General features: G+C 28.8%; 2 protein-coding genes across 3 annotated transcripts in view; one reads left to right on the top strand and one right to left on the bottom strand.

Moving 5' to 3' along the window:
• Positions 1-5,274: 5,274 nt before the first annotated feature.
• On the bottom strand, positions 5,275-7,771 carry LOC136089638 (uncharacterized). The gene is made up of 4 exons (XM_065815689.1): positions 7,568-7,771; positions 7,086-7,493; positions 5,740-7,009; positions 5,275-5,657 (listed from the first exon to the last, which is right to left on the bottom strand). Exons 1-3 carry the CDS (start codon positions 7,769-7,771, stop codon positions 6,221-6,223), a joined length of 1,401 nt encoding a protein of 466 aa, XP_065671761.1. The 3' UTR covers positions 5,275-5,657; positions 5,740-6,220.
• Positions 7,772-12,431: 4,660 nt separating this feature from the next.
• Positions 12,432-25,800, top strand: part of LOC100200247 (ubiquitin-conjugating enzyme E2 Q2) — a 43,253-nt gene continuing 29,884 nt past the window's right edge. Inside the window, exons 1-4 of one of the 2 annotated variants that reach the window (XM_065816756.1) lie at positions 12,432-12,886; positions 19,500-19,703; positions 24,434-24,499; positions 25,723-25,766. In XM_065816756.1, coding sequence (XP_065672828.1) covers positions 12,722-12,886; positions 19,500-19,703; positions 24,434-24,499; positions 25,723-25,766 — 479 coding nt within the window. In that variant the 5' untranslated portion in view covers positions 12,432-12,721. The remainder of the gene's footprint in view (positions 12,887-19,499; positions 19,704-24,433; positions 24,500-25,722; positions 25,767-25,800) is intronic. The other variant, XM_065816757.1, reaches the window with a different exon arrangement.

Below are 25,800 nucleotides of genomic sequence, written 5' to 3'. Positions count from 1 at the left end.
TATTCCATGAAAAAACACCTAATTTTTCAAAGTCGCATTAACCTTTAAAAAGTCATCTCTGTCTTTAAAAAAAAATACAGCAGTAAAAGATCAGAATGACATATGTAAAAAACATATTCCCATTTATTCTGATGTCGATGTTAGGGAGATGCTTAATACTATCAAAAACTTATCATTTGAATTTGAGGAAAACTCTGATGAAATAGTGGTGTTACATAAAACTCTTTCTACTCTAATAGACAAACTAAACAAAGAAAGAGTAATAGAATCTGGGATTCTTGTCACTCAAAAAATAATCAATTAAGCAAAAAACACATTTCTATTCCTGTACGAAAACCAATAAAAGCTCAAACTAAACGTGTTGGATCACAAAAAGAAAAAAATCAAGTGCTTCCAAAGTGTTTATAGTAGAAGAGAGTTACTTAGTTGACTCGATTTAACATAAATTTGTTGATGAGCCTATAAACAAAGAAAGGTTTGTTGTTGACCATGAAATAGTTATTTCGCATAACAATGATGAACATTCAGTAGAAAAACTGGTTTTACTACCTATGACAAAACTCTCATCAGATGATATGAATGATATTACAACCCATCAGACGTTGTCAGACAATGTCATCCATTCAGTACAAAAAATTATAACTGATGTTTCTGGTCTGCAGGATCCAGTTTTGGGGCAAATATTTGTGTGGTGAAGGACTTATTTGTACAGGTATTACATGATGGTGATGCACACTGGCTAACAATAAGCACTTTTGGCTGCTCTGAAGGTGAGGTATTTCTGTTAGACAGCATGTTTAAGGGCAAAATAAAGAATTATATTGTTATACAAATTTGTGCAGTAATGCAGTGTACCAAAGACAGTTTGAAAGTATGAGTCTTACCTGTGCAACAACAAAAAAATGGTGTAGACTGTGCTTTGTTTGCATTGGCGGTTGCACAGCACATTGCTTGTACCGGCTCAAATCCATGCTACGTTTTATTTGAAATTGATGAAATGAGAAACCATTTATTTAAAAGTGTTATAGAAAACCACCTAAATGAGTTTCCAAAGACTGGGAAAATTGACTAGGTTTTGCAAAGAAAAAGAATTTAATTTTACTCTTTATTGCGTATGTCGGCAAATTTGGATGGCTTCTGATAAAGTTGTCAAAGATAAGTAAGTGAATTATTTAAATTATGTTTTAACTTTTCGATCTAATTAGTTACACATACACACTTATTTTATTTTATTTACACACATTACTTTTGTTCACATTTTTTTGACTATTTTTTTATGTGTTAATACATTTAGGCATATGGTGCAATGTGAAAAATATGAATGTTGGTTTCACCGTATTTGTGAACGCATACCTGATTTTATTTTAGAATGCGAGAGTGTTGAATGGTTTTGTTCGCAATGCACAATAACTCTACCATGAAGTACTTTAACTTAAAAGAAATTTTGACTTTAATATTTATAATCCTTTTTTATAAAGTTTTAGTAGTTTAGAATTTTTTTTTTTTTATGGTCGGCAAAAAATTTATGGTAGATAAAAAATCTTATGTAAATAGTTTTTAATTTTCTAACTTTCTTAATATATAGTCTGAAAGGAATACATGAAATTTGAATGATAGCAATGCCTAAAAAATTGTGTTTCCTAAATGAGGTTTATTTTAGTCAAGAGTTCCTTAAGTAAGATGGTCTGGTTAAGTAATTGGCCTGGTTAAGTAAAAGCATGTTCAAGAACAAGATCAATTTTTTCAAAACTAAATGGTTCTTTTTCAACTCTTCAAGTGCTGTTGTTGTCTTTCAGTTTATTTATTTTTTACCGTAAACATATTTAATTTCAGTCTAAGTATAAATCTTAGTATTTATAATAAGTAACTTATTATTGTTTATGAATGAGTATATATTTTTTTAATATATAAAAATTTTTTTAAACATAACATTTTTCCTTTTTCTTAGTTGCGTTTTGTCATTGCTTTATTAGTTTTTCTACTGTTGAAACATGGTTTTAATTTAGTAAATTTATATGATGTGAAATTTACTCTATTGATCATCAAACAGTTAGGGAGAAATTGGAATTCTGCATAATTAAGGTAAATATGATTTTGTTTACTGGTATTACCATTAGTTGCCGATGGTAACATTGCGAAACTAGTTTTTATGGTTGATTGTGCTTTAGCTCTTTTGTGCTACGCTTGACTTATAAAGTTCTTTTTGATGTGAAACAATAAGCTATTTAGGCTAAAATATCGACCAAAGTTGATTTAAAGTTAATTCCGGAGTTTAGTGGAAACGATCAACAATCAGTTACAGAATGGCGGGAAAATGTTGAACTGGTATGCAAACTACAGACTTGCTGAGCCGAGGTTGTTTGAAGATCAAACGCAACCAATTTGCTATGAATGTAAACTCCCCAATCATTTTGCAAGAGATTGTCATCTGCGAAGAAATAGTAATCAAAACAAGTCGAAGACGGAAGACAAGCGACGTTTTGTCCTACTTGTGTTAAGAGAAAGAACACAGCAAAAATGTGCCCAAAAAACGTTCCGATGGAGAAGATGTTTGCGCCAGTTCTCTCCCTAAACAATCAATAATGGCGCTACCTACTATACGCTTGGACATAAATATCTTGATAACTTTCAATATTTTAATTCTTCAATAGAGGTTGATTTTTCAAATTTGATATCTCAGCTAACTTTTTTTTATAGTTCACAGTTTTCCTTTTTTTTTCTTTTAAAACCTTATGTTATTCAACTTTTCTCTTTTCACAAGCTACTTTTGCAACTGTATTTAAGCTTCGTGTTGTAAGATTGTAATGTGAAAAAGAACAACTGTAAAATAGAGTTTTTGAGTTAATCTTCTTGTGTTTAATTTGTAGTGAAGGATAAGTGCAAACATTGGAGTCTTTGTAATACATGCAATTTGAAACCATGAAGCACCAATGAACTATCAAAAGAAACGTTTTTAATTAATGTTGATTTTTTAACTTCTACTTCTTTAAAACTTACATCTGTACTAATATCCACATTATTGCCTCGAATGGAAAGTCAATTGAATCATTTTTTACTACAGGTTGAGTTCTTGCATTGTTGTAATGTCACATTGTTACGCTTTAGAAAATAAACCAAATAACTTAGAATGTGAAACTGTATCCCCTGGGTAGTTTTATTCATCATTGTTTGATAGACATCAAAATACATATTTTTTAGTGGCTTGAAAACTGTGCTGACTAAAGGCTGCAACCAGTTGCTGATGTGAACTGAAAGTTTTACATCTCATGTCTTTCTAGAATTAAAATCTGTGACCTTGCAAAACTAATATTTGAAAAAAATATTTTTTCAAACTGTAACTTAGCAAAACCTTGTTTAGTTCAGCAAGAAACACTCAATGTTGCTCCTCCACAATTATGAGGTGGTTTAACTGGCTGCATTTATACAAGTTATATTAGTAATGGTTTCTTTGTCGCCACTTGTTTGACTCTGAATGTATTTTGATCCTTTTCCATGCAACAACACGTTTTGGTATATGATCTAGTTGTAACCCTGTTTCATCCATGTTCCAAATATATTTTGGTTTGTTAAATAAGTTCTTATTTTGTATCAGTCTCTCCAAAGTGAAAATATTTTGAAATTTTCCCCCTGTCTATACATATTTGTGGCAAAGAATATATTGGCTCTGAACAACGAAGGCTTGCACAACCAAGCCTCTTTTTAAGTAGTTGCTAACAGTTTTCAAGATTTTTAAAATTTAATCTGTTTTATTTTTTTTTGCCAACTTAGCAGCATAATCAATAAATGTTATTTTCAAAAATCAATCCCCATTTGGGCACAATTCCCGGCATAATATTTTTTTCAAGATTACCTTTAATTGGCTTTTTCCCTGGTTATGCTCTTATTTTAAATTTTCCATAGATAGTGAATAGATAGCCTGCATAGTTGAACGTGGAACTTTGTTATACTTCTTTTTTGCTGAGACATACCATTTATTACCAGTTTCATATTAGAATCTGAATTGTCTTCAGCAAGCATTTTTTCAATTTTATTTGAAGTTGGTTTAATGATAACATTTGACTCTGGATTTTTCAGTATGTTTTAACTTTTTCGTTTTTTCGTATTTAATACTATTTTCAACTAAAAAAAAAATATTAATTATAGAAACAAGTCTACAAACGTATGTAAATAAAATAAATCAAAAAATATATATTGATTACTTTTTTTTACCTTTAACGCAACATTCAAATTTTCATTCAGTATGTATAATCAAGTTAATTTAAGTTAAATTTGGATGTTGCATACCAATTAACAACCTTAATTTAACTTTTCTCACACATGTCATGTGTCAAGATTTTATCACACTTAGTTATTTATTATGTCACAAGAATTATAACTAAGTTGAGAAAATCTTGTTTTAAATTTTTATAAAAAATATTTTACTTAAATACTTTTATTACAATTGTTGTCCAATCGATACTATTTATTAGCTATAGCCAGTAAGTGGATTACATAACCGTCAGTAAACGGTATATCAGGAAAGGTTTAGTTTAGATCAGTTAAAACATTTTGTGAGGCATAACTTTGGTTTCAAAACACGGCGAAGTTACACTGCACTTATTACGTTTACGACGGAAGAACTTTTGTAAACAGCTATTTTTAAAGCTTTTTCACATAATTTAAAATTAAAACTTTCGCATGATTAGTATTTATTTTGCATGATTAGTATTTATCGTATTTTGAGCGATACTTTCTTGCGCTGACCGCGTGCAGTTTGATAATTTTGCTCAGAATTATTAGTCAATTTTGTGATTGATATAATTGTTTCAATCAAATTGTGTACTTAATGTTTGTATAATTATCTACTTTTTTTTAGATACTTTACAGTGATGTATATTAGGGTAGGTCGATTTTAATTCCGCATATTGCGTAATATTGCAGTAGTTGGAGACAGTTAAAATATGATTACTCTCAAAATTTGAGACATTTTAGATGAAGAATCGCTTGCGGATTTAAATTCAAAGATTTGTAGGATTATGCGAAAAAACACCTTAAAAGGCGTTATATGCAAAAATTGACGTTTTAAATATGTTCATTTTTTTTTTTTTTCTAAATTTACTGCATTTCTGAATGATTTAAGTTTATAATAATTTATAACAATTAAACTAACTTTGTAACAACTTGTTAACTATTTGAAGATTTAAAAAGTGAAACTTTTATTCTTATATTTACGTAAGAATATCAAAATAAACATTATTTTTACAGTTTAAAACATTTTGAACATGGTTATATATATTTAAGCAAACATTTTTAATTAAAAAATATCATCATAAGAATGGAATTAATGCCCTTTTGAAACATATGGTTTACGCATCTTCCTGCTAAGTAGTTTAGTTAAAATGCAGCTGTGTCGATTCTCTAATCCATAGACATATTGGGATGCTTCCGACACAAGTTTTACCGCTTGCTCAAGACTCTGGGAGTGAGATGGAAAGTCAGGGATTTCAGGTTCAACGTTATTGTCAATCATATATTGGATTTGCTCAATTGAAAAAATTTGTGATGTTGGGGGCTCCGAAAATTTAGTATTGATGTCAACCAACTTATACCAATGATTAGCATTAAAATTAATTTCCGGAATTTTCTTCAAATTTACTTCCAAACTTTTGTTGTTTACTCTATAAATATAAATCAAAGGCAATTACCACATTTTATGAGTCTTTTTTTAAAATTTATTTTAGTTAATTATAAAAAAAATACCTTCGCCTTAGAACCAGTAAGATTTGAAAACCAAAGTTTCGTATATTGCTGTCATTATCTTTTAGCATGGCATAAAGAATATTTTCAGGTTTTAGACACAATGCGTTGTTTTTAATGTTTTTTTTAACAATATGTTTAACATCATCAAAGGGGAGATTATTTATTTTAGTAATAGTAGAAAAGATAAGGCGTGGGGATTCGTGATATTTTGAAGATTTTTTTATTTCGAACCACGCTGGAGCGTAAACCTGAACAATAAAATATACAAGTTTTTTTAAAGAAACAGTTGGTTGATTATCTCTAGTATACAAACAAAGAAGGCGAATAGCTAGTGTTAACCACCTTGCATGGCTAAGCAGTCAAATTTTATAGGCAGCCCATTTATCAGAAACTTTACCAATACCTATTCCTTTGCAATATTCAAATAAAAGTCTTTGATCGCAACTAAGTTCTGTTAGTATTTCTTCTGGAATATATTTATCTACAATTGGGTTTTCAATACATTCAAACTAAACTTTTTTTTTCTATCCTGAATAATTTCAGCACATCTTTTGCCAAGTAGACCACTGAAGCTTCTTGGCCCGGTTGTGTCGCCATCAAGTTTCACAAAAAGAGCTCGTAACGGAAGTTCATTTTGATGTAAGGCGCATCCAATTAGATGTAGTTTTCTTTTTAAAAACTCTTCTAGTTTTACAACTAAGCCACTTATTGGTCCAGTATTGGTAGCAGTGTTATCAAGAAGAACACCTTGTATACTTTCCAAACTGTTATGTTCTTGTAAAACACTGAACGTTTCAGTAGCAAGAACTAAGCCTGTAGCACCAGTGACAGGAATCGTCCTATGAGTCAAATAGTTTCCACTCGATTCTCCATCTTCATAGGTAAATGTGAGGTGATGTTCAGGTTTAATGCATTTCTTTAGTACTTCACCTTGAGGTGAGTTTATGACTTTACTTGTTTTAGTTATCTGATCGAGCTTGCTATCAACCCCAAGACAAATTAACTGTTTTTTTTGTTCTGAGTTCACATCTTCACTAACAATTTTTATGTTTGACTTGGCCCTATCTAATTTGCATTTATCAATCAAAATATCTTTTATATCAACATAATTTTTCAGGAGATATTTTATGTCATATAGTAAAGCATTTGCAAGGGCTGCACCTACGTTTGACGAACACTCGTTTCTGACTAGTTCCATTGCAAATCTTGGAAGTTTAACCAAGTTGTATTTTCCAATAGGATTATTTATTAGATTCCATTCACCTTCATCCTAAAAAAAGTTAATACAATAAAATACTTTTTATTTCATCTACTACAAATTTTTCATGTATTTATAAAATATTTACCTCCGTAATGGTTAAATCACGTGTTTCTTCAATTAAGTTTACGTGTCGTATGAGGGATTCATCTTCATCAACTAGCTTATGAGATATTTTTTTTCGTTCTTTATCAAGTCTTTGAATCCTTTTGACAGAAAATCTATCAACGGAAGAAAGTTGATATGCACCTTTTGGACCAATTTTTTTCCTCTGATCACGAAGATAAGCTCTGTCTTCAAGAGGTACTTTATTATTTTGAGAGCAAAGGCATACAATATGTTCTTCTATGCAATTTTCTTTATTACATGAAACTTTTTTTTCACTACAGGGAAACATATCTAATGAACAGGAACATGTAGAAATATCAAAAAGTTTGTCTAAGTTTGCATCAAGATTTCTTTTAGCGCTTGCTTTTCCGTGCTTGCGATTAATATTCTTAACAAGTACGAGAAGATCTTTAACTTTCCTATTAATAGATTTGTCGTTATAAGAGGTAAACTTAGGTTTACTGTAGCCCAAATTGATTTTATGTTATTGCTTATTTGCTGAGTCACTAATGCGATATTTGCATTTGGATTTATATGAACAAGGTAGTAATAGTACTGAATAACCTGTCTAAAAGTGCTTGGATCTGTTATTGATAATTCACATGGGCCACCACAATATTTTTTTTCACTTTTCATTCGTGTAATTGTAGCCTTTACTTTTGGCATTTCTCGTGGAATAATTACAAATGTAAACTGTATTAAAGTATAACATTTAGAGTCATGAGTAACAGCGTGACTTTTTAGTGGGGGTGAAAGCACCAAAAAAACCTAAAATATCAAAACTTGCTATTAAAAATCAGCTTTGCTAAAAAATAAAGAAATAAAAGCCTTTTGAAAAAATTTGGGGGCCCATGGCCCCCAAATTTTTTCAAAAGGCTTTTATTTAAGCATTGTAAAATAGTAATATGGCTTTACTCAATTCCTGAATGAAAATGATGGGGGCCATGGGCCCCCATCATTTTCATTCAGGAATTGAGTAAAGCCATAAGTTCCTCCGACTAAATTAAGTAAATCCATTAGTTCCTTCGAAAAGTTGCAAAACAAAAATTATTTAGTATAAACAGGTAAAAAAATTACTCTAAGTATTATAATCATAAGTATTTACCTTTGGTATTAAAAGATTTCTTTAATTCGCGATTTTTTTTTTAACCTACTTTTTAATACTTAATATTTAATTTTAAAACCAACTTTTAAATACAAACAAGATATAATACTTTTAAAAACAAAAAAGATTTGCAAAATTTAAATTTAAATGCGTGTAAACGATTTAGCGAAAATTTATTGGCTTCTTAAAACAAGAGCGCTATTTAAGAAATCGTTTATTGGTTACTTTATAAATTCGAAACGAGATATTTTAAAACGAGATAATTTTACTTAAAATAAAATATTTCAACATTTAAAATTCACAATTTAACAAAACTAGTCCAAAATTAAGACTTGAAATGTAAATCCGCAAGCCATTTTTAAACCAGGATAATTATCCAGAGAAATTAGCTACTACTGTACTTTCATTTATGGTCAAAAGTCTTTATGGTGGACCTGAATTTTTAGCAAGAGTTTTACCAGTTAGTAATCTGACTTCAGATTTCCAACTAGAACAGTGCAAATTAATTGTAGACACCATAGAAACTTCTATGTGTAATGGTAAAGTAATTGCAATTATTACAGATGGAAAGTTAACCAAAGCTTCTTTTCTAAATTCAAAACAGTAGAGGGAAAACCTTGGTTATGTCAAAATGGTTGTTATATTTTATATGACTATGTTCATCTTTTGAAGTGCATAAGAAACAATTGGCTAACAGAAAAACTAGGTCAGTTGCAGTTTATTCATAAAGAAATAACTCACATTGCAAATTGGAGAGATTTAATTAACTTATATACACTTGAAAAAAACCAGTTAATAAAGTTATCCAGGACCTGGACCAGGTTGACTGAAACATCAATAAATCCTAAACCAATAGAACGACAAAAAGTAAGCACTTGTTTACAAATATTTAGTGAAGAGACAGTTGCAGCTCTAAAAACTCATCCTAAAATAGAACAAGAAAGTGTCAAGGGTACTATTATTTTTTTGGAGTTATTTATAGAATTTTGGAAAATAGTGAATGTTAAATGTCCAGGTGCCAATGCTAGATTTAGGGATGAGTCGCGTAATGTAATCAGATCTTCAGATGACATTAATTTAAAAAAGTTGCTTGCTATTGCAACAATGTCTGAAAATATGAAACCAACATCTGGTAAAGGTGTTCGCCAGCTTACGAGAGATAAAAACAATGCTCTTTCACATACTTGTCGTGGCCTAGTTGATTTGTCTTGTCACCTTTTATCAAGTGGAAATGAATATGTTATTTTAGGTTGGTTTTCTAGTGATCCAATTGAAAAATGTTTTGGAAAACTAAGGCAAGGCTCTGGTGGTACTTACTTTATAACAGCTTAATCAGTTATCGAAAAAGTACGTATTCAACATGCTAAGCTGGTGCTACAACTGAATATTGATGTAGAAGGAAATGATGGCCATGACTGTCTTTTATGTCTTGAAGATTTAAATGATTGGGAAATTGATATAATTTACAATTTAGCAGATCTAGAAGATACTATAAATAGAGACATTTTATATGCTATTGTCTATATTGCTGGTTATGTTCAAAAGTGTTCTACTGAAGAAAATGATGAAGATACAACTACATCTTATGAAAAATATGAAACTTATTTGAATACTTTAAATAGAGGAGGATTAACTATTCCATCAGATACTCAGTGGTCCTTATTTTGCTACATATTTTTTTCTTTATTAGATAAAAGAGTTTGCCGAACATTTCTTATACGACAGTTTGCATTTATTGCAGAGTTGTACAGTTTTTCTATTGCAAAGAAACAATGCCAAACATTAGCAAACATTTTTTTAAAGAACTTTGCATTACTTCACACTCCCAAAAGTAATAAAGAAACCAAACTAAAAGTAATCAAGCTAATGTAAAAATTTTTTTTCATGTTTAGTAAAAAAATAATTTGGTTTTTTATTGGTGTATTTTTCTCATTACTTATTATTTCTTATATATATATATATATAAAATTTTGATTTAAAATGTTTTTATTCATTTTAATAAACAATTTAAGCTTATAAAAAAGTTGTTAATTTAACGTCAAAAAACTAATTTTATAATAATGCATCAAAAAAATGCAAGTAGAATGTTTACTAATTATATATTTAGTCTTAGCAAAGCTATGACTAAATATATAATTAGTAAACATTCTACTTGCAATTTACTGTAGAAATGACATTAATTGTTGATAGTTGATATATCAACAATTAATGTCATTTCTACAGTAAATTGCTACTCCTCCGCCAATTTTAATTCGGTCCTTGCAATAAATTGAGTAATTTTTCGGGCACAAAATGGCGTTTGAAAGTTTATTATTGAAGAATGTTTCACAAACGCAAATTATAACAGGTTTGGTTGCCTTGGCATACAAATAAAAATCATGAAGTTTATTTGCAAAACTTCGAGCATTTAAAAGATGAAAATAAATTTTTTCATTAGTATATTTTTGTAAAGAAACGCTGACAGTATTTTTGAAATCAGTTTGTTTGCTTTGTAATATATGTTTGGTTTTATTTATAATTATGTTTGGTAATATATGGCACCCACCATGTCATTGGTTGTTTTGGTGCAGGAGTCTTTTTATGAATTAGTTAAACGAAATAATTGTAATTTTCTTGATCAGTATTAAAATGTTCTATTATAAGCCTACTATATTATTATTATTGTTATTATTATTGTTACTATTGTTATTATTGCAATTGTCTATCATAATATCTATTGTTACAGTTATTAATAATTTTACTGTTGTTATTCGTATTGTGATGTAGCTTTTTACTTTAGATTTAAAATTTTAATTTTTGTATAAGTCCTTTAAATTTTTCAACTTGTTTCAGAACATAACGGGTCCGCCATCTAACTTTTTTTTTTTCAATTAGTGCTTATTTCGTGAATGGTAACACTTAGCTCATGTCTGATTTGACAGATAATTAGTTTTATCCTTCCGCTGAACGAATATGGTTGTGTATACGCTTGAACAACGCTGGGAAATATTGCGACATTACTTTGAAAATCATGGTAATGTTGCAGAATGTGTGCGAAAATTGCGTGCGGATTTTGGAAGAAGAGAAGCATCGTCAGCTCCGTATGTTCGTTATCTTGTGAAAAAAGTGAAAGAAACTGGCATCCTCATCAATAAACCAAAGCGTGAAAAGCCAAAAACAGTGCGTATACCCGAGAATATTGCTGCTGTGGCAGAAAGTGTGCGTGAAGCGCCATCAACATCAATTCACCGTCGTTCTCAACAATTGAACATTTCGGAGACATCATTGAGACGAAATTTGCATAAAGACCTTGGTATGACGCCATACAAAGTCCAATTGGTTCAGGAGTTGAAGCCAACTGACCATTCAATGCGTTTTCGCTTCGCTAAGTGGGCCTGCGATCGACTTACAGAAGATGCCGATTTTGCCAAAAAAATCATCTTTTCAGATGAAGCTCATTTTGATCTTGGCGGGTATGTAAACAAGCAAAATTGTCGCATTTGGGGCACAGAAAACCCGCTCGCATACATTGAAAAGCCGATGCACCTAAAACGAGTCACTGTTTGGTGCGGATTTTGGTCCAGGGGCATAATTGGGCCATTTTTCTTCGAAAATGAGCAAGAAGTGGCCGTTACAGTAAATGGCGATCGTTATCGGGTCATTTTGACCGAATTTTTGTTCACAAAAATTGAAGAGGAGGATATGGCAACATTTGGTTTCAACAGGACGGCGATACGTGCCACACAGCCGAAGCTACACTCGATGTTTTGCGCCCTGTTTTTGAAGATCGCATTATCAGCCGCAGAGCTGATGTCGTTTGGCCACCTCGGAGCTGCGATTTGACACCGTTGGACTATTATTTGTGGGGTGCCCTCAAAGATAAGTGTTACGCCAACAAGCCAGAGACAATTGACGCTTTAAAGGACAATATTCGTGAAGCCATTGGTGAAATACAGCTGCACACAATCGATAATGTGCTTAAAAATTAGACCGATCGTGTAGGCTACTGCATGTCCAGCCGAGGCAGCCATTTGAATGAAATTATTTTTCATTATTAACCGTAAGGATTTCAAATAAAAAAAGACATTTGAGAAAATATTCAGTAGTTTTTTTTATAGCATTTTCAAAATAAAAAAGTTATTTGGCGGACCCGTTATTTAATAAATTAAATCTTGAAATTGAATTTTATCGATTTTAAAACTTGGTTTCGCTTTTCTCGGAATTGCGAATTTAATTTTCGTTAGTCTTTCAAAACTTCTTCGTAAAAAGCTAATAAAAATGCTGACCTCTAGTGACTATTTAGTTTCTCGTTTCCTGTGAAAGATTGTTATTGTATTATGCGAGCTAATTTATCTTTTGACCAAATTAGTCAACATTAGATGTTGTACAGTTACCTAAAACTTATATTTTCCTAATTTATATTCTTCTACAAATTTTGGTAGAATGTCAGTTTTTGTAAGATCGCGAATACAAAATAAGTAACAATTGAAAAAAATCGAACTGTTAAAGATTTTGTTAATATAGACATTAATATGACTTCAAGACTTAAAGTGCTAAGAAAAGAAATAAAGTATTTAAAAGAAATCTTCTCTAAAGAACATAGCGTTATGTGCATCAAAACAGCAAACGTAGATGACATATCTTTATCGTACATTGGCATAGACAATAAAGTACATGATATATCATGCAGTATTGCTGTATGTGCAGTTTAATTTTTACAGTTTATAAAATTAAAATAAAGTATTTTATCTTATATTCTTTTCTTCATTAAATTTTTTACCTTCATTTAAAAAAGAGTTTTTTTTTCCGATTCTTTTCTGAAAATGATGGAAAGATGTTAATAATGATAGTAAACTGGATAGTTAAAAATCTCTAATTCCTTTATATATAGATTTATACCAAATCATTAATTGGTTGAGTAATTGTTGGGTGATTGTCTATGAATATTTTGAAATTTTTACACAAAATAACTATATTACAATTTCACACTATAATTTCAAAAAATAAATACAAATTAATTGGGTAATACTGCAGTTACTTGTAGTTATCTCCTAGCTAACCAAAAATTAAATGGTTTTAAATGAATGGATGGAAAATTTAATTTATTATACAATTTATTAAATTTATTCATTAAAGTTTTTTTAAACATCAATTTTATTTCTTTTCTTTATATTTTAAAATTATATATATAATATATAATTTTAAAATATAAAGATAAAATATAAAATTATACATAATATATAATTTTATATTATATATAATATATTTATATATCTAAAAACATTGAGTTAAGTTATTTTCATATATTAAGCTTATATAATTAAATTGATCCTTAATTATATATTTTTTTATTGTTTTGTTATTGTTAGGAATAAGATTTATTAAATGATTTTTAGTTATGGTTTTATGGCTGAAAAATAATTAATGGTATGCACTTAGATTTCTCTCCCTCTCTAGTGTTCCAAGTTTAAATTTGTTATTTCTAACTTTTGTTAAGTATAATTTAGTATAGTGGCTAAGTGATTAAGGGTCGTCACACTAGATAACTTGTGAAAGCAATCACACAAATCTTTCCACCACCAAATATTTTAATATTTTCACAACTAATTCATGCATCTAACTCATTTTACTTTTTTGAAAATGTCAGTGAGACCCCTTGACCTCTAGGTCCTCATAAATATAGCATGTTAAAAATTATTGAATGCATTTAAAGAGCAATAGCCCTTTCATTACCAATTCCATATAATGTATGATAGTATCTTTTTGTTACAACAAGTCAACAATAAAACATGAGGATTAAAACTTATTTCTTTGAGTGACTCATAATGAAATATTCATAAGTTGCTAGTAAAAGACTCAAAGGCAATAATAGTAAGAGGACTGATTAGATGAATTACTTTGTGACACATATAAACATTTAATGTAAGTAAAGTCAGAATCTCTAGAGTGATTAAAAAATTGGAACCCTAGATGCCATTCTCCAGCAAAGAGTTTTCCACTGTAATAGATTTTAAATGATATAAACCAATCTATTCAAATTATTTCCTTAAATCATTTTATTAGTTTAAAGATGATAAATAAAAAATAATATTGTATATATTAATATCCCACTTCTGTAACAGATTGGGGTTCACAGTGGCTTGTTAATTTAACTCCAACAAAACTCAGTTAATTACTGCAACAACTGTCGCAATACTGTCGATATTCCTATACTAACGAATAGCAACCATCTCACTGAGTCCTCTTCTTTACACCTTCTTGGATTATTGTTTACTACTGACCTTTCATGGTAACCATATATACGATAGATTGCTAAATTAGCATCTGCTATGATTGCTTCTTTTTATTGTGCTTGCCATTTTCTCTCTCCTGATTCCATTCTCTACCTCTACAAATCTCTTATTCATCACTGTATGGAATACTGTTGTCATATTTGGGCTGGTTCTTCTAATGATGCTCTTTCTCTTCTAGACAAGGTCCAAAAATGCATTGTAAATGTAGTTAAACTTGCTCTATCTGCTAAGCTTGAGTCCCATTTTTGTAAAGTTGTAAATCTCTTTTTCTTTTCTACAAATATTATCATAGCCCATGCTATCATCTATCAAAAGAGCTATCATCTCCATTCATTAACATGCCTTCTCACTTGACTCATCATTCAGCAAAGTCTCATTCTTTTACTGTATCTGTCTCTGCATGCTCTAAAAACTTTTATTTGTCTAGTTTTTTTTTCCTGCACTTCTTTGGAAGTGCAGGAAAAAAAATTATACTATTATTTAAAAAATTAAAAATTATATAACTTTCTTTGCTCTCCCATCTTCATGTTTTCCTGATTCATACAACCTTCAACTTTTTAAGTCTTCTGTCAACTGTTTTTTCTAGTTTTTTCTCTTACTCCCATTTTATATATATATATATATATATATATATATATATATATATATATATATATATATATATATATATATATATATATATATATATATATATATATAGAGAGGCCTCGGCGGGAGTAAATGAGTGCGAATATATATATATATATATATATATATATATATATATATATATATATATATATATATATATATATATATATATATATATATAGGCCTCGGCGGGAGTAAATGAGCGCGAATATATATATATATATATATATATATATATATATATATATATATATATATATATATATATACACTACCGTGCAAAAGTATAAAAGTGCGCGAATATATATATATATATATATATATATATATATATATACACTACCGTGCAAAAGTATATATATATATATATATATATATATATATATATATATATATATATATATATATATATATATATATATATATAGAGAGAGAGGCCTCGGCGGGAGTAAATGAGTGCGAATATATATATATATATATATATATATATATATATATATATATATATATATATATATATATATATATATATATATATATATATATATATACACTACCGTGCAAAAGTATAAAAGTGCGCGAATATATATATATATATATATATATATATATATATATATATATATATATATATATATATATATATATATACACTACCGTGCAAAAGTATATATATATATATATATATATATATATATATATATATATATATATATATATATATATATATATATATATATAGAGGCCTCGGCGGGAGTAAATGAGTGCGAATATATATATATATATATATATATATATATATATATATATATATATATATATATATATATATATATATATATATATAGGCCTCGGCGGGAGTAAATGAGCGCGAATATATATGTATATATATATATGTATATATATATATATATGTATATATATATATATATTTATATATACACTACCGTGCAAAAGTCTCCGCTCATGTGTAATATTTGCAAGGAACAGTAAATGCAATACATTTTAGGATGATTTTAAATATATAAAAAGAATAAAATGGTAATATAAAAAGTTGATGAGGCCAAATCATAATTTTGCATACTTTTTCCTTTTCTTTTTGTTTCAAATAATTTTGTTTACCTTTGTTTTGTTGAGTTCTGCTGCTAAAAACATGGCAGAAATTTTTCTATATGAATAACCTTTTTCACGTAAAATACATATAAAGTTCTTCAGTATTCTTTATTAAATTTAAAGCTGCACAAAAGTTTTAACCAAAATATTTTTTGTAAGCTTAGGTTTGACAGTAGCATGATACTTTCCGGCATGGTAAGGATGTTTTCAGTAATTTTAATTGGTTGCTTTTAATAGACTTATGTTTATATTTATACTTGAAAATGGCATTAGTGTGCGCATTTAATGTCTTGAATTTAATAAAGAATTTGAGAAATGGTGAAAATAAAGAAAGAATATTGTAAAGAACTTCGTGGCAAAATATGTATTTTACGTGAAGAAGGTTATTCATATAGAAAAATTGCTTCCAGGTTAAAAATATCCGAATCAGGTGTGAGATATGCTCTACAACGATTGCATGATATTGGTTCCAACAGTGACAGATCACGTTCTGGAAGACCAAGAGTTACATCATGGCAAGAAGATACGTTTATTGTTGTGTCCAGCAAAAGAAATAGAAAAATTCCAGCCACAATTTTAACAGCAGAACTCAACAAAACAAGGGTAAAGCCAGTATCAACTGATACTGTAAAAAGAAGACTAAGATCAGTCAACTTAATTAGACACGTTGCTGCACGTAAACCTTTGTTGAGGGCAGTAAATAAGAAGAAAAGATTGGAATGGGCAAAAATGCATAAAAATTGGGGATTAGAAGATTGGAAGAAAATTCTATGGACAGACGAGAGTAGGTTCGAACTTTTTGGTACCCGACGTCGCGTGCATGTTAGGCGTTAACCTAATGAAAGAGTGCTTCCTCAATGTATACAAAGTACTGAAAAACATGGAGGTGGTAATATTATTCTTTGGGGATGTTTTGGCAATGGGTTAACTGGAGATTTAGTTAAAATCACATCTACCATGGATAAACACATGTACCATAATATTTTGGTTAAGCACGCGATTCCATCTGGTATTCGTATAATTGGGAAAGGATTCATCATGCAGCAGGACAACGATCCAAAACATGCATCTGGATTATGCAAAAATTATTTGAAACTAAAAGAAAGGGGAAAAGTTTGCAAAATTATGACTTGGCCTCCTCAATCACCATATCTATCACCCATCGAAAAGTTGTGGGATGAACTGGATCGGAAGATCAGAGAAGCAGGTGAAACATCTTTTATTAATCAGCAAATGCTATGGGAACGTTTGCAAAAAGCTTGGAATGAGATAACAGCGGAAACCATGAATAAATTATTAGCCCGAATGCCAAGATTATGTGCTGCTATTATACGCTCCAAGGGGTCTCATATTGATGAAAATAAAATTTAACATTTACAACTTTGTATATTAACATTTTATTGATTTTATATATTTAAAATCATCCTAAAATGTATTGTATTTACTGTCTAATTCATTGTTTAATAAACAATTAAAAATAAACGCAATTTTCTTGCAAACTTTTGTTACTTTATTGAAATATTACAAATGAGCGGAGACTTTTGCACGGTAGTGTATATATATATATAGGCCTCTTGCGCTCATTTACTCCCGCCTCTCCTAAAACCAACATGGGGAGCCATGCGAGCTGCTCTTCTAAACTGTTTTATACAAGAGCTTTTGGTTTTTGCATAAGCTATCTGTTTATTTATATAAAAATTGCTTATTAAATACAAAATTTAGTTTTATACTAGTTACTAACATATGCTTGTAACGTTTATGTTACAATAATATACACATAACAAGAGTCATTTATTGCGCCGTGAAAAAATTCTTTAGACATTTTTTTTTAAACTTTTTTAACTTTGCAAAAACCGTACCTGTTTATTATCCAATGAATTAAATTTTTTTGACTTTGCGTTTTTCATTTTAGTTACAATAATAATTAAACTTTTAAGAGAAAAAAAAATACTTTTGCGAGAGCTGTAAGTTGCTCCCGTAAACTGTTTCTGGGAAATGTGGGTGAGATATATTTCTTATTATATAGCGAGATATATTTAGGAAGTGTGGGTGAGATATATTCTTTAGCTCTTGCCTGGTGGGAAGCAAGAGCTAAAAAAAGCTCTCGCTTCATAGCGAGGCCTGTATATATATGATTTTTTTTTCTCAATTCCCTAAACTTGTTAAATTTAGTGTGATCTATTATTACAAGGTGCTTCAATTAATTTTTTATTAATCAATTTTTAAGTGTATATATTTATATAGATAAGAAATATATAGTTGCTTTCTTTCAACACAGTTTAACAGACTTTACTTTTCCCTTTTACAAAGTTGATTTTCATTTGCTATTTAGTTATTGATTGTTGATACCTATTTTGCTGATTTTTAAACTTTTTTTTTTATTTGATTGATTTTTATGTTTTGTTTATATTGTTGTTTAATTTTGTGCATGCTTTATATTGATGTGTACATTTGTGTATTGGTTATGTTGGCGTGTATTTTTTTTATGGTGTTGTTGCTAATTATTTTTTTTATTGTTGCTTTTTATGTTTGTTGCTTTTATTCAAATGATTTCATATTTTTTGTCTCACCATAATTAGTGATTTCGCCGGTTATCCGGTTATTCGGTTAACCGGATTTTCTTCGAATATCAAATATCTATTTTCGAATAATAAAAACCGACTTAAATTTTTATAGAAAGTAACAACTTACTTATGACTTAAGTCGGTTTTTATTATTCGAAAATAGATATTTGATATTCGAAGAAAATCCGGTTAACCGAATAACCAGATAACCGGCAAAATCACTAACCATAATATTTAAAAATATCCTTTTGTTTTGTTTTAATCCTGCTTATTGTTAAATGTTGTGTTATTTTATTCATTCGTTATCTCTCATGTCAGCTCATTCACTTTTTCCTCTTTTTGTGTTGTTTTGTGTTATACTTTTTTAAATATATTGTTCTTTTTTTTATTGATTTTTTTTATTTACTATATTTTTACTTTTTTTGGTTGTTTTGTTTTTTGTATTATTTGTTTATTTTGTTAAAATGTCACTCTAACGACTAGTTTTTAACTAATCTAATTTTGTGAAATCATAAATAAATTTGCAATTGTTTTGTGGTTAAATAAATGGATGGAAAAAAAAAATCGTTTAATTAATATTTGAGTAGTCTCCTTGACTGTTCCTTGGGGAGGTAAATAAAGTTTATGTTAAAAAAATGAAACACAAAATGATAATAATATATAATTGCTATTAATAACTTTTTACATATAACTAAATACTTCATTTTTAGGGAATGTATCCAGATGTTGCTCCTATTTGGTTTTCTGAATCAGAAGATCACAAACTTTCTGGTATAATAGAGTATATTAACACATTATCAGCAAAGAAAAGTCTTTTAGTTCTCATGGCAACAACTTTAGCTATTGAATTATACAAATTGAACAATCTTGAAATTCCTGCAACATTAAAAGATGTAAAACTTCCTGATGAATTGGTATTAAATGCTTTATCAATTCTTTTTTCTAAATTTTTGGATAGTTTGAAGTTTTTTAAAATATAAAATATAGTTTTTATATCTTAATTAATTTTTTCAATGACATAATGCTGCACTAAGATTGAGAAGTGTTACATATTGTTACATTGAGTTACAAAAGATGTTTTGTAGTGTTAAGGTTACATTAAATAATTCTTAACATGTTTAATATTTTTAAACAACTTTCATTAAATTTAAGTTTAAAATATTGAATACTTATTGTATTGCATTCAGGGCTGGATTAAGGTACTGTGCTACCCTAAACATATAGGCTAATGGAAGTTTTAAAGGGGTAAGGTTAAAAAAAGGCCCCAAAAGAACCAATGAGATGTTCCTATCAAGAATACCTCATCAGAGATTTTAAGGGTAGGGGTGGCTTAAGAACCCTTTCCAACTAGGTGGTCTGAAGTGCTCTGCAAGCTCCCCCAAGCAGGGTCTGGATCCCCTGCTTGTGGTCTTTTGGGCTTTGGTTGTAAGCAAAAACAAAAATGAGTTTTTAAGCTGCATTTGTAGCTACTGGTGCCCTAAACCATTCTTATGAACTGACAGCATTACTGTGACGGAAGATGTTATATAAAACTTGAAATTATTACTTTTACATTGCAAAGTCCTTAATTAAATCTTTAAATGGAGTACATATGAAACTGGTACAGCTCAGCTGCATAGTCGTTGTCTAGATCCTCCAGGTAAAATTCAATTAATTTCTTTTCCACATAAAAATCATGAGGACTTTGAATTTGAATCTTAGCCTACATAAGCTATAAATGAAAATCTCTCCATGATATTGCCGCATTTGATCTTAATGACATAAAATGCTGACACTCTAATTTGGTTGTTTTTTCCTATTGCACTCTCCTCCTATTCGACCTTGTGAAGCATTTCTTTTAAAAGTTTCTCAATCCTTTCAAATTCCAGTCACATATTTGTGTAGTTTGTTTGTTTGTAATATATACTGGTCTGTACATGTTTTAAGATTGACATCCTATTATTGGGCATGGTTTTTCTATGAAAATCATGTTGGATTTTATCCCTCATAATGTGCATGAATACAAATTCCAACTCTTGCAGTTTGTTAGCAATGGCTTCTGCTTCTCGTCTTGTGCCACCATTTTGATTTTCATCATCAAAAACATTCTCTAAAGCATTTAGAATTTGTTGAATTTCTACAACAGTCAACTGCACTAAGATCAACCAAGTTTAAAGAGTGTGCTGCAGAAGGAACATAGAAAGCAAATTTTTTTTTTCCATAATTTTTTTGTTGCATTTTTTTGTTGCATTTTTTTGTTATGTCCTTACATTAACTGCATTGTCATACGATTGATCCCTGCGCTTACTAAAATTTATTTTGCAGACATAACACAAGAATTCCGAAACTTGATTATCCAATGCTTCCCCTAAATGTCCTTTTAGATATAAGGCTAAAAACCATTCTATTGGTTGACCATTCTACTGTACCAAACAATAACAGATAACTGCTCCACATGTGACAGGGCTGGCATTGAATCAACAGAGAGACTGATGTAGCTGGAGGACATTGTTGATGATACTTGAATGAACTGTTTCAGCCATTAGCTCTATAAGTTTCTCTCAAACTTTCTTTGAAAGATAGGATTTCCTTATTTAATATCACCATACTTAAAAATACGATCTGCTTTAAATGGATTAAACTGGAATATAAATTCCAGAAGACCCAAGTAATTCTCATTTTCATAAGAACAAAACTTCTCTTTGGAACACGAAAACCATGTTTAGCCAGTGTACATATAACAACAATGACTTGCTCCAGCGCACGTTCCTAATACTCATACTCCTCTCTCTGTCTATCAAATGTTGTTATCTTTGACTTTGTCTGGTGGTGAGGTATGCTAGCATTTGGCAGTCTCTGTAAAACTGACTTTTTTCGGTATTGTCAATGCTGACAGTGTTATATCAGCAATAGGTATTCAATCAAGAATTCATGGTTTTTTTCCGACAGCAGTTCTTTCAAGAATAGTAATAAATGTAATGTAGATGAGACCTTACATAATTTATATTATAACCTGGATTAAATGGTGAGATTGAATCAGTATTTAACATTTCATACAGTATGATATAGGGTTTTGACCTATTTGGTGTAGAAAAGTAGCAAAAAATAAAAATCCAACCTACACTGCTCCTTTTGGTCTGCTGCCCTAAGCTTCGTTTATTTTGCTTAAAGGATAATCCAAGGCTCATTGTATTGACTGCTTATTAATTATATATAACTATTGTATACTTAATCAGTTATATATAAATTTTTATAAATATTTTCTAGTAACACTTTCTGTTTAGTTAAAAAAAGTTATATTTTGATGCACAAAGTTTCTCTTGTTTCAGAAGCTTTCTTTTTTTATCTAGTAAACGTTTTTTTTTTTTTTAATTCACCCCAAGGCCAAGAAGGTCACTGCAGATGAGAAGGCTACTTAATTTTGGTTATAACCCTCTCTCAACTCTATAACTCCAAAACAGGAACCTTGACAAACAAGGCCGCGTAGAAACAAGTTGAGCACAGCACTACCAGGGACGTGGTGGGGATCAAACTCCAAACCTCTCGCTTATGAAGCGAGCGCTCTACCACTACACCAATACCATATTTAAGTTTTTATAATGAATTTTTTTTTCTCTTGTTTAATTTAATTTGCCAATAATTATATGGAAAATATAACAGCAGATAAAATAGCAAAATTAAAAAGAAATTTGTTTATGAATATTTCATATAATCAATATATTTATACTAAATATTTAGTATATTATAAAATAAAAAATAAGTATATTGATATTAATAAATAAATTGTTAGTGTTAATTGTTATTCTTTTAAAAAGCAAATTTTTATAATTGCCTATACTGAGTCAAAATGTCTGATAAAACGAAAGCTTCTCTCAGTTTATTAAATTGCGAAGCAGATTATTTAAATACTTTACTTTGGGATGTTTATGTGCACTGTCCACTTTTATATTTTTTTTATGTTTTTTTAAAGTTTGGTTTTATTTAAAAAAAAAAATTAATTATCCTGCAACTGCTTGTTCTTTATACACCTATAAACGATATATTAGCGTGAGCTTGTAAGTATGAATATTATAATATATATATGTAAAAATATATGATGACAAACATTTTAAATACCAGCTTTATTTTTATAAAATTGTTTTCTTAAAAAATAGCTGCTTCTTTTTTTTAGTCATCACTTTGGTGCTTCTGAATTATTTATGTTATTACAGTAGTTATTTTGCTGAACTTTTTACTTTTTTGAAGACATGTCAAGTCCTAAAAAGACTTTATACTGTTGGGTACTCTGTACAAGTTTTGATTTTAAGTATAACTTTAACCTTTAACTCCTCAACACCAGAACTTATGATGAAGTTGCTACAAATAGTAAATAGAAGTCTTCTTCAAATGTGTTTATAGTATATATGTAAAGAAAATTCAGTTTAAATTTTTTTTCCTTTCTCATATAGTGCTAAAATTGAGTTTGATTTGAAGTTCTTATTTTTAAATAAGACAATAAAAAAGTATATATCAATCTTGATTTGTTTAAATATCTTAATATTCTTTTCTTTTTATCTAGTTTGAGGTTAACGTGGTAACATTATACCATGGTTAATGTAGTAGCATTATACCATGGTTAATGTGGTAGCATTATATCATGGTTAATGTGGTAACAGTATACTATTTTTATTATTTCTAATTTATTTCAGATCATATAGATACATAGAAAGAACAAGTACAACTAATTAAAACAAGTACGAACTACCTGAAAATGCAACTTTTAACTAATGTATTGTCATCCATTAGGATTAAAGTTTTAAATCGAGAGTTTGAATTGTGAAAAACAGTGTCCTATGTTGGTAAACCAAGTTCAAAAAATATAATTGTAGTATTACCTTAACGCTTACAACCAAAAAACTTTTTTACACATTTTGTATAGGCAGCTTTGACGCTCTTTAACACAGTAATGTTACATATCTACCTATGTGTAACATGTCTGCTCAGTCAGAAAAAGTAAGAAGTAAAAGTACATTAATTTTATTAATGCTGGCTTAATGTAATTTATTAATTGTTTTTTAAACTTTTGATTTTAAAATAAATTACCTTTGTTTTTAAAACTGTGTTGAGTGCATATTTGATGTCATTAATCCTCCAAAAGTATTGTAAAGTATGCTCTCATTAATCCTCCTAAAGTCAAGTATACTTTTATTAGTCACCCAAAACTTCTTTATGTCAAAAATATGTTTCTGAGGGTGAAAAATGTATCAAAGCAAAACAAAATAGTGTCTTACTAACAAAAAAGACAAGTTGAAGCATTCTAATTTAAAAAAAGAAAATGTAAATCAAAGAAATGAAAAAGATTTTGTAAAAGTTTTGAAATTTATTGTTCATATTAAGGCTATTCTGTTTTCTTGGTTCTCTTGATTTTTAGTTTCCATTTTTGCTATTTTATTTCGATTAAATTTATATTAAATTAATTTAATAAAGTTTTTAAGCTTTTATTGTTTTTTGTATTTGTATGCATTTTAACTCTCTCTTATTTATATTTTAAATTTCATTATAAATTAAACTTATATTTTATATTATACATATATTATAAATATTATATATGTTATGTTACTTATATATAATATATGTTTTATTATACTTTTATATATGATATGTATCATTTATTTACTCATTTTAGGACGAACCTATAACAATGGAAGAATTTGCGGAGGACGAAGACACAATGCATGTTATAGACGAAGATGTAATTAATTTGTGTTTGTTTTTACAAAATGGTTTTGATTTATTTTAAATTATTTCAAAATGGTTATTTAAAAGTTTTAAATTAATTTTTGTCTTTTCCTCTGGTTAAGATTTGAGATATATTATGATGCACAGATATATTATGATGTACAGATATATTATGATGTATTTATAAGTTTCTTTAATAGTCAAATAAATTTTAATACAGCTTTAAAGAAAAAATTCTATTTAAAATTAAAGTTCATTCAAATGTGATGGTTGGTTGGTCATGCTTAGTCACATTAACTACATCAAAGTATTTACCTTTGATGATTTATTATGCAAGAGTGTACCTCCATAAAATCTTACAAAAAAGTTTTATATTGATGTTTATGGGATTCCTGTTAAAAAATGTTCAAAATTTATGTGGCATAATTTTCTTTCTACTTTGAATTAGCCCAGAACAGTAATACTTTTTATTAGAAGTTCTTTAACTTTGAGCGTTATGTTTAAATTACACAATAATATTATTAATGTGTAATTAATTACACAAAATATACACATACATACATGTACATTTATTACATACAAATGTGTGTGCACTTTATGATTATATTTTTTCATAAATGAACACTTTATTATATAAAATTGTTAGTGTAGTCTATAGAACAGTTTTGAAAAGAAACTTAATTTTATTTACAGTATTATCGTTTGGCTTTATTTTTGTTTTTATCTCACATAACTTACCTAGCTCAAGTGATTGAAGGTGATTAGAATTGAAATAGTGATAGAAAAATTTGCTTACGCAGAAACACTATAATACACTCTCTGAAAATATCACTTGGTTGTTTTCTTAACTTCAATACTGAAATCAACCTGTTTCTCTGTCTATCACCCTTGTTTAAAATTTTTTTTAAATTAGTACCCTTCTTGACTGGGCCTCTGCAGCCCAGATAAATTGAATTTAATAAAAAAAATAATTCAAATTGACTATTTTAACACATTATTGTCTAAATTTATTTAAAAGTATTTAACTGGTAAGAGGCCATTTCTATTCTAACTGTTGAAGATTAAAATGTATTGTGTGGAGTGTTACTGCAGCTCAAATTAATTTTGGTAAAATATAAATGGCTCCTTTTTCATGCCACACTGGCCACAATAATACGATTTTACATTTTATATACAATTTTATATAATTTTCATTTTTTATAAACCTAATTTTATAGTTATAAATCTCATTTGTAGGATAATTTTGATGCCCATGTTGAATATGATGCAGATGTTTTAAGGTAAATATGTTAACTAATGTTAATTTTATTATAA

This window comes from Hydra vulgaris, chromosome 13 (genome assembly GCF_038396675.1).
Source record: "Hydra vulgaris chromosome 13, alternate assembly HydraT2T_AEP".
NCBI classification, from domain to species: Eukaryota; Metazoa; Cnidaria; class Hydrozoa; order Anthoathecata; family Hydridae; genus Hydra; species Hydra vulgaris.
Note: the sequence above shows the minus strand (reverse complement) of the source record. Positions and strands in the feature narration are given on the sequence as shown.

What these genes read in the sequence shown, in the direction of transcription:
- LOC136089638 (XM_065815689.1), bottom strand. Translation starts at nt 7,771, where the DNA reads ATGCCAAAAGTAAAGGCTACAATTACACGAATGAAAAGTGAAAAAAAA. An exon ending in TAAAATCAATTTGGGCTACA is followed by an intron (nt 7,494 to 7,567) that starts GTAAACCTAAGT and finishes GTACTTGTTAAG; the next exon opens with AATATTAATCGCAAGCACGG. An exon ending in GTGATTTAACCATTACGGAG is followed by an intron (nt 7,010 to 7,085) that starts GTAAATATTTTA and finishes AACTTTTTTTAG; the next exon opens with GATGAAGGTGAATGGAATCT.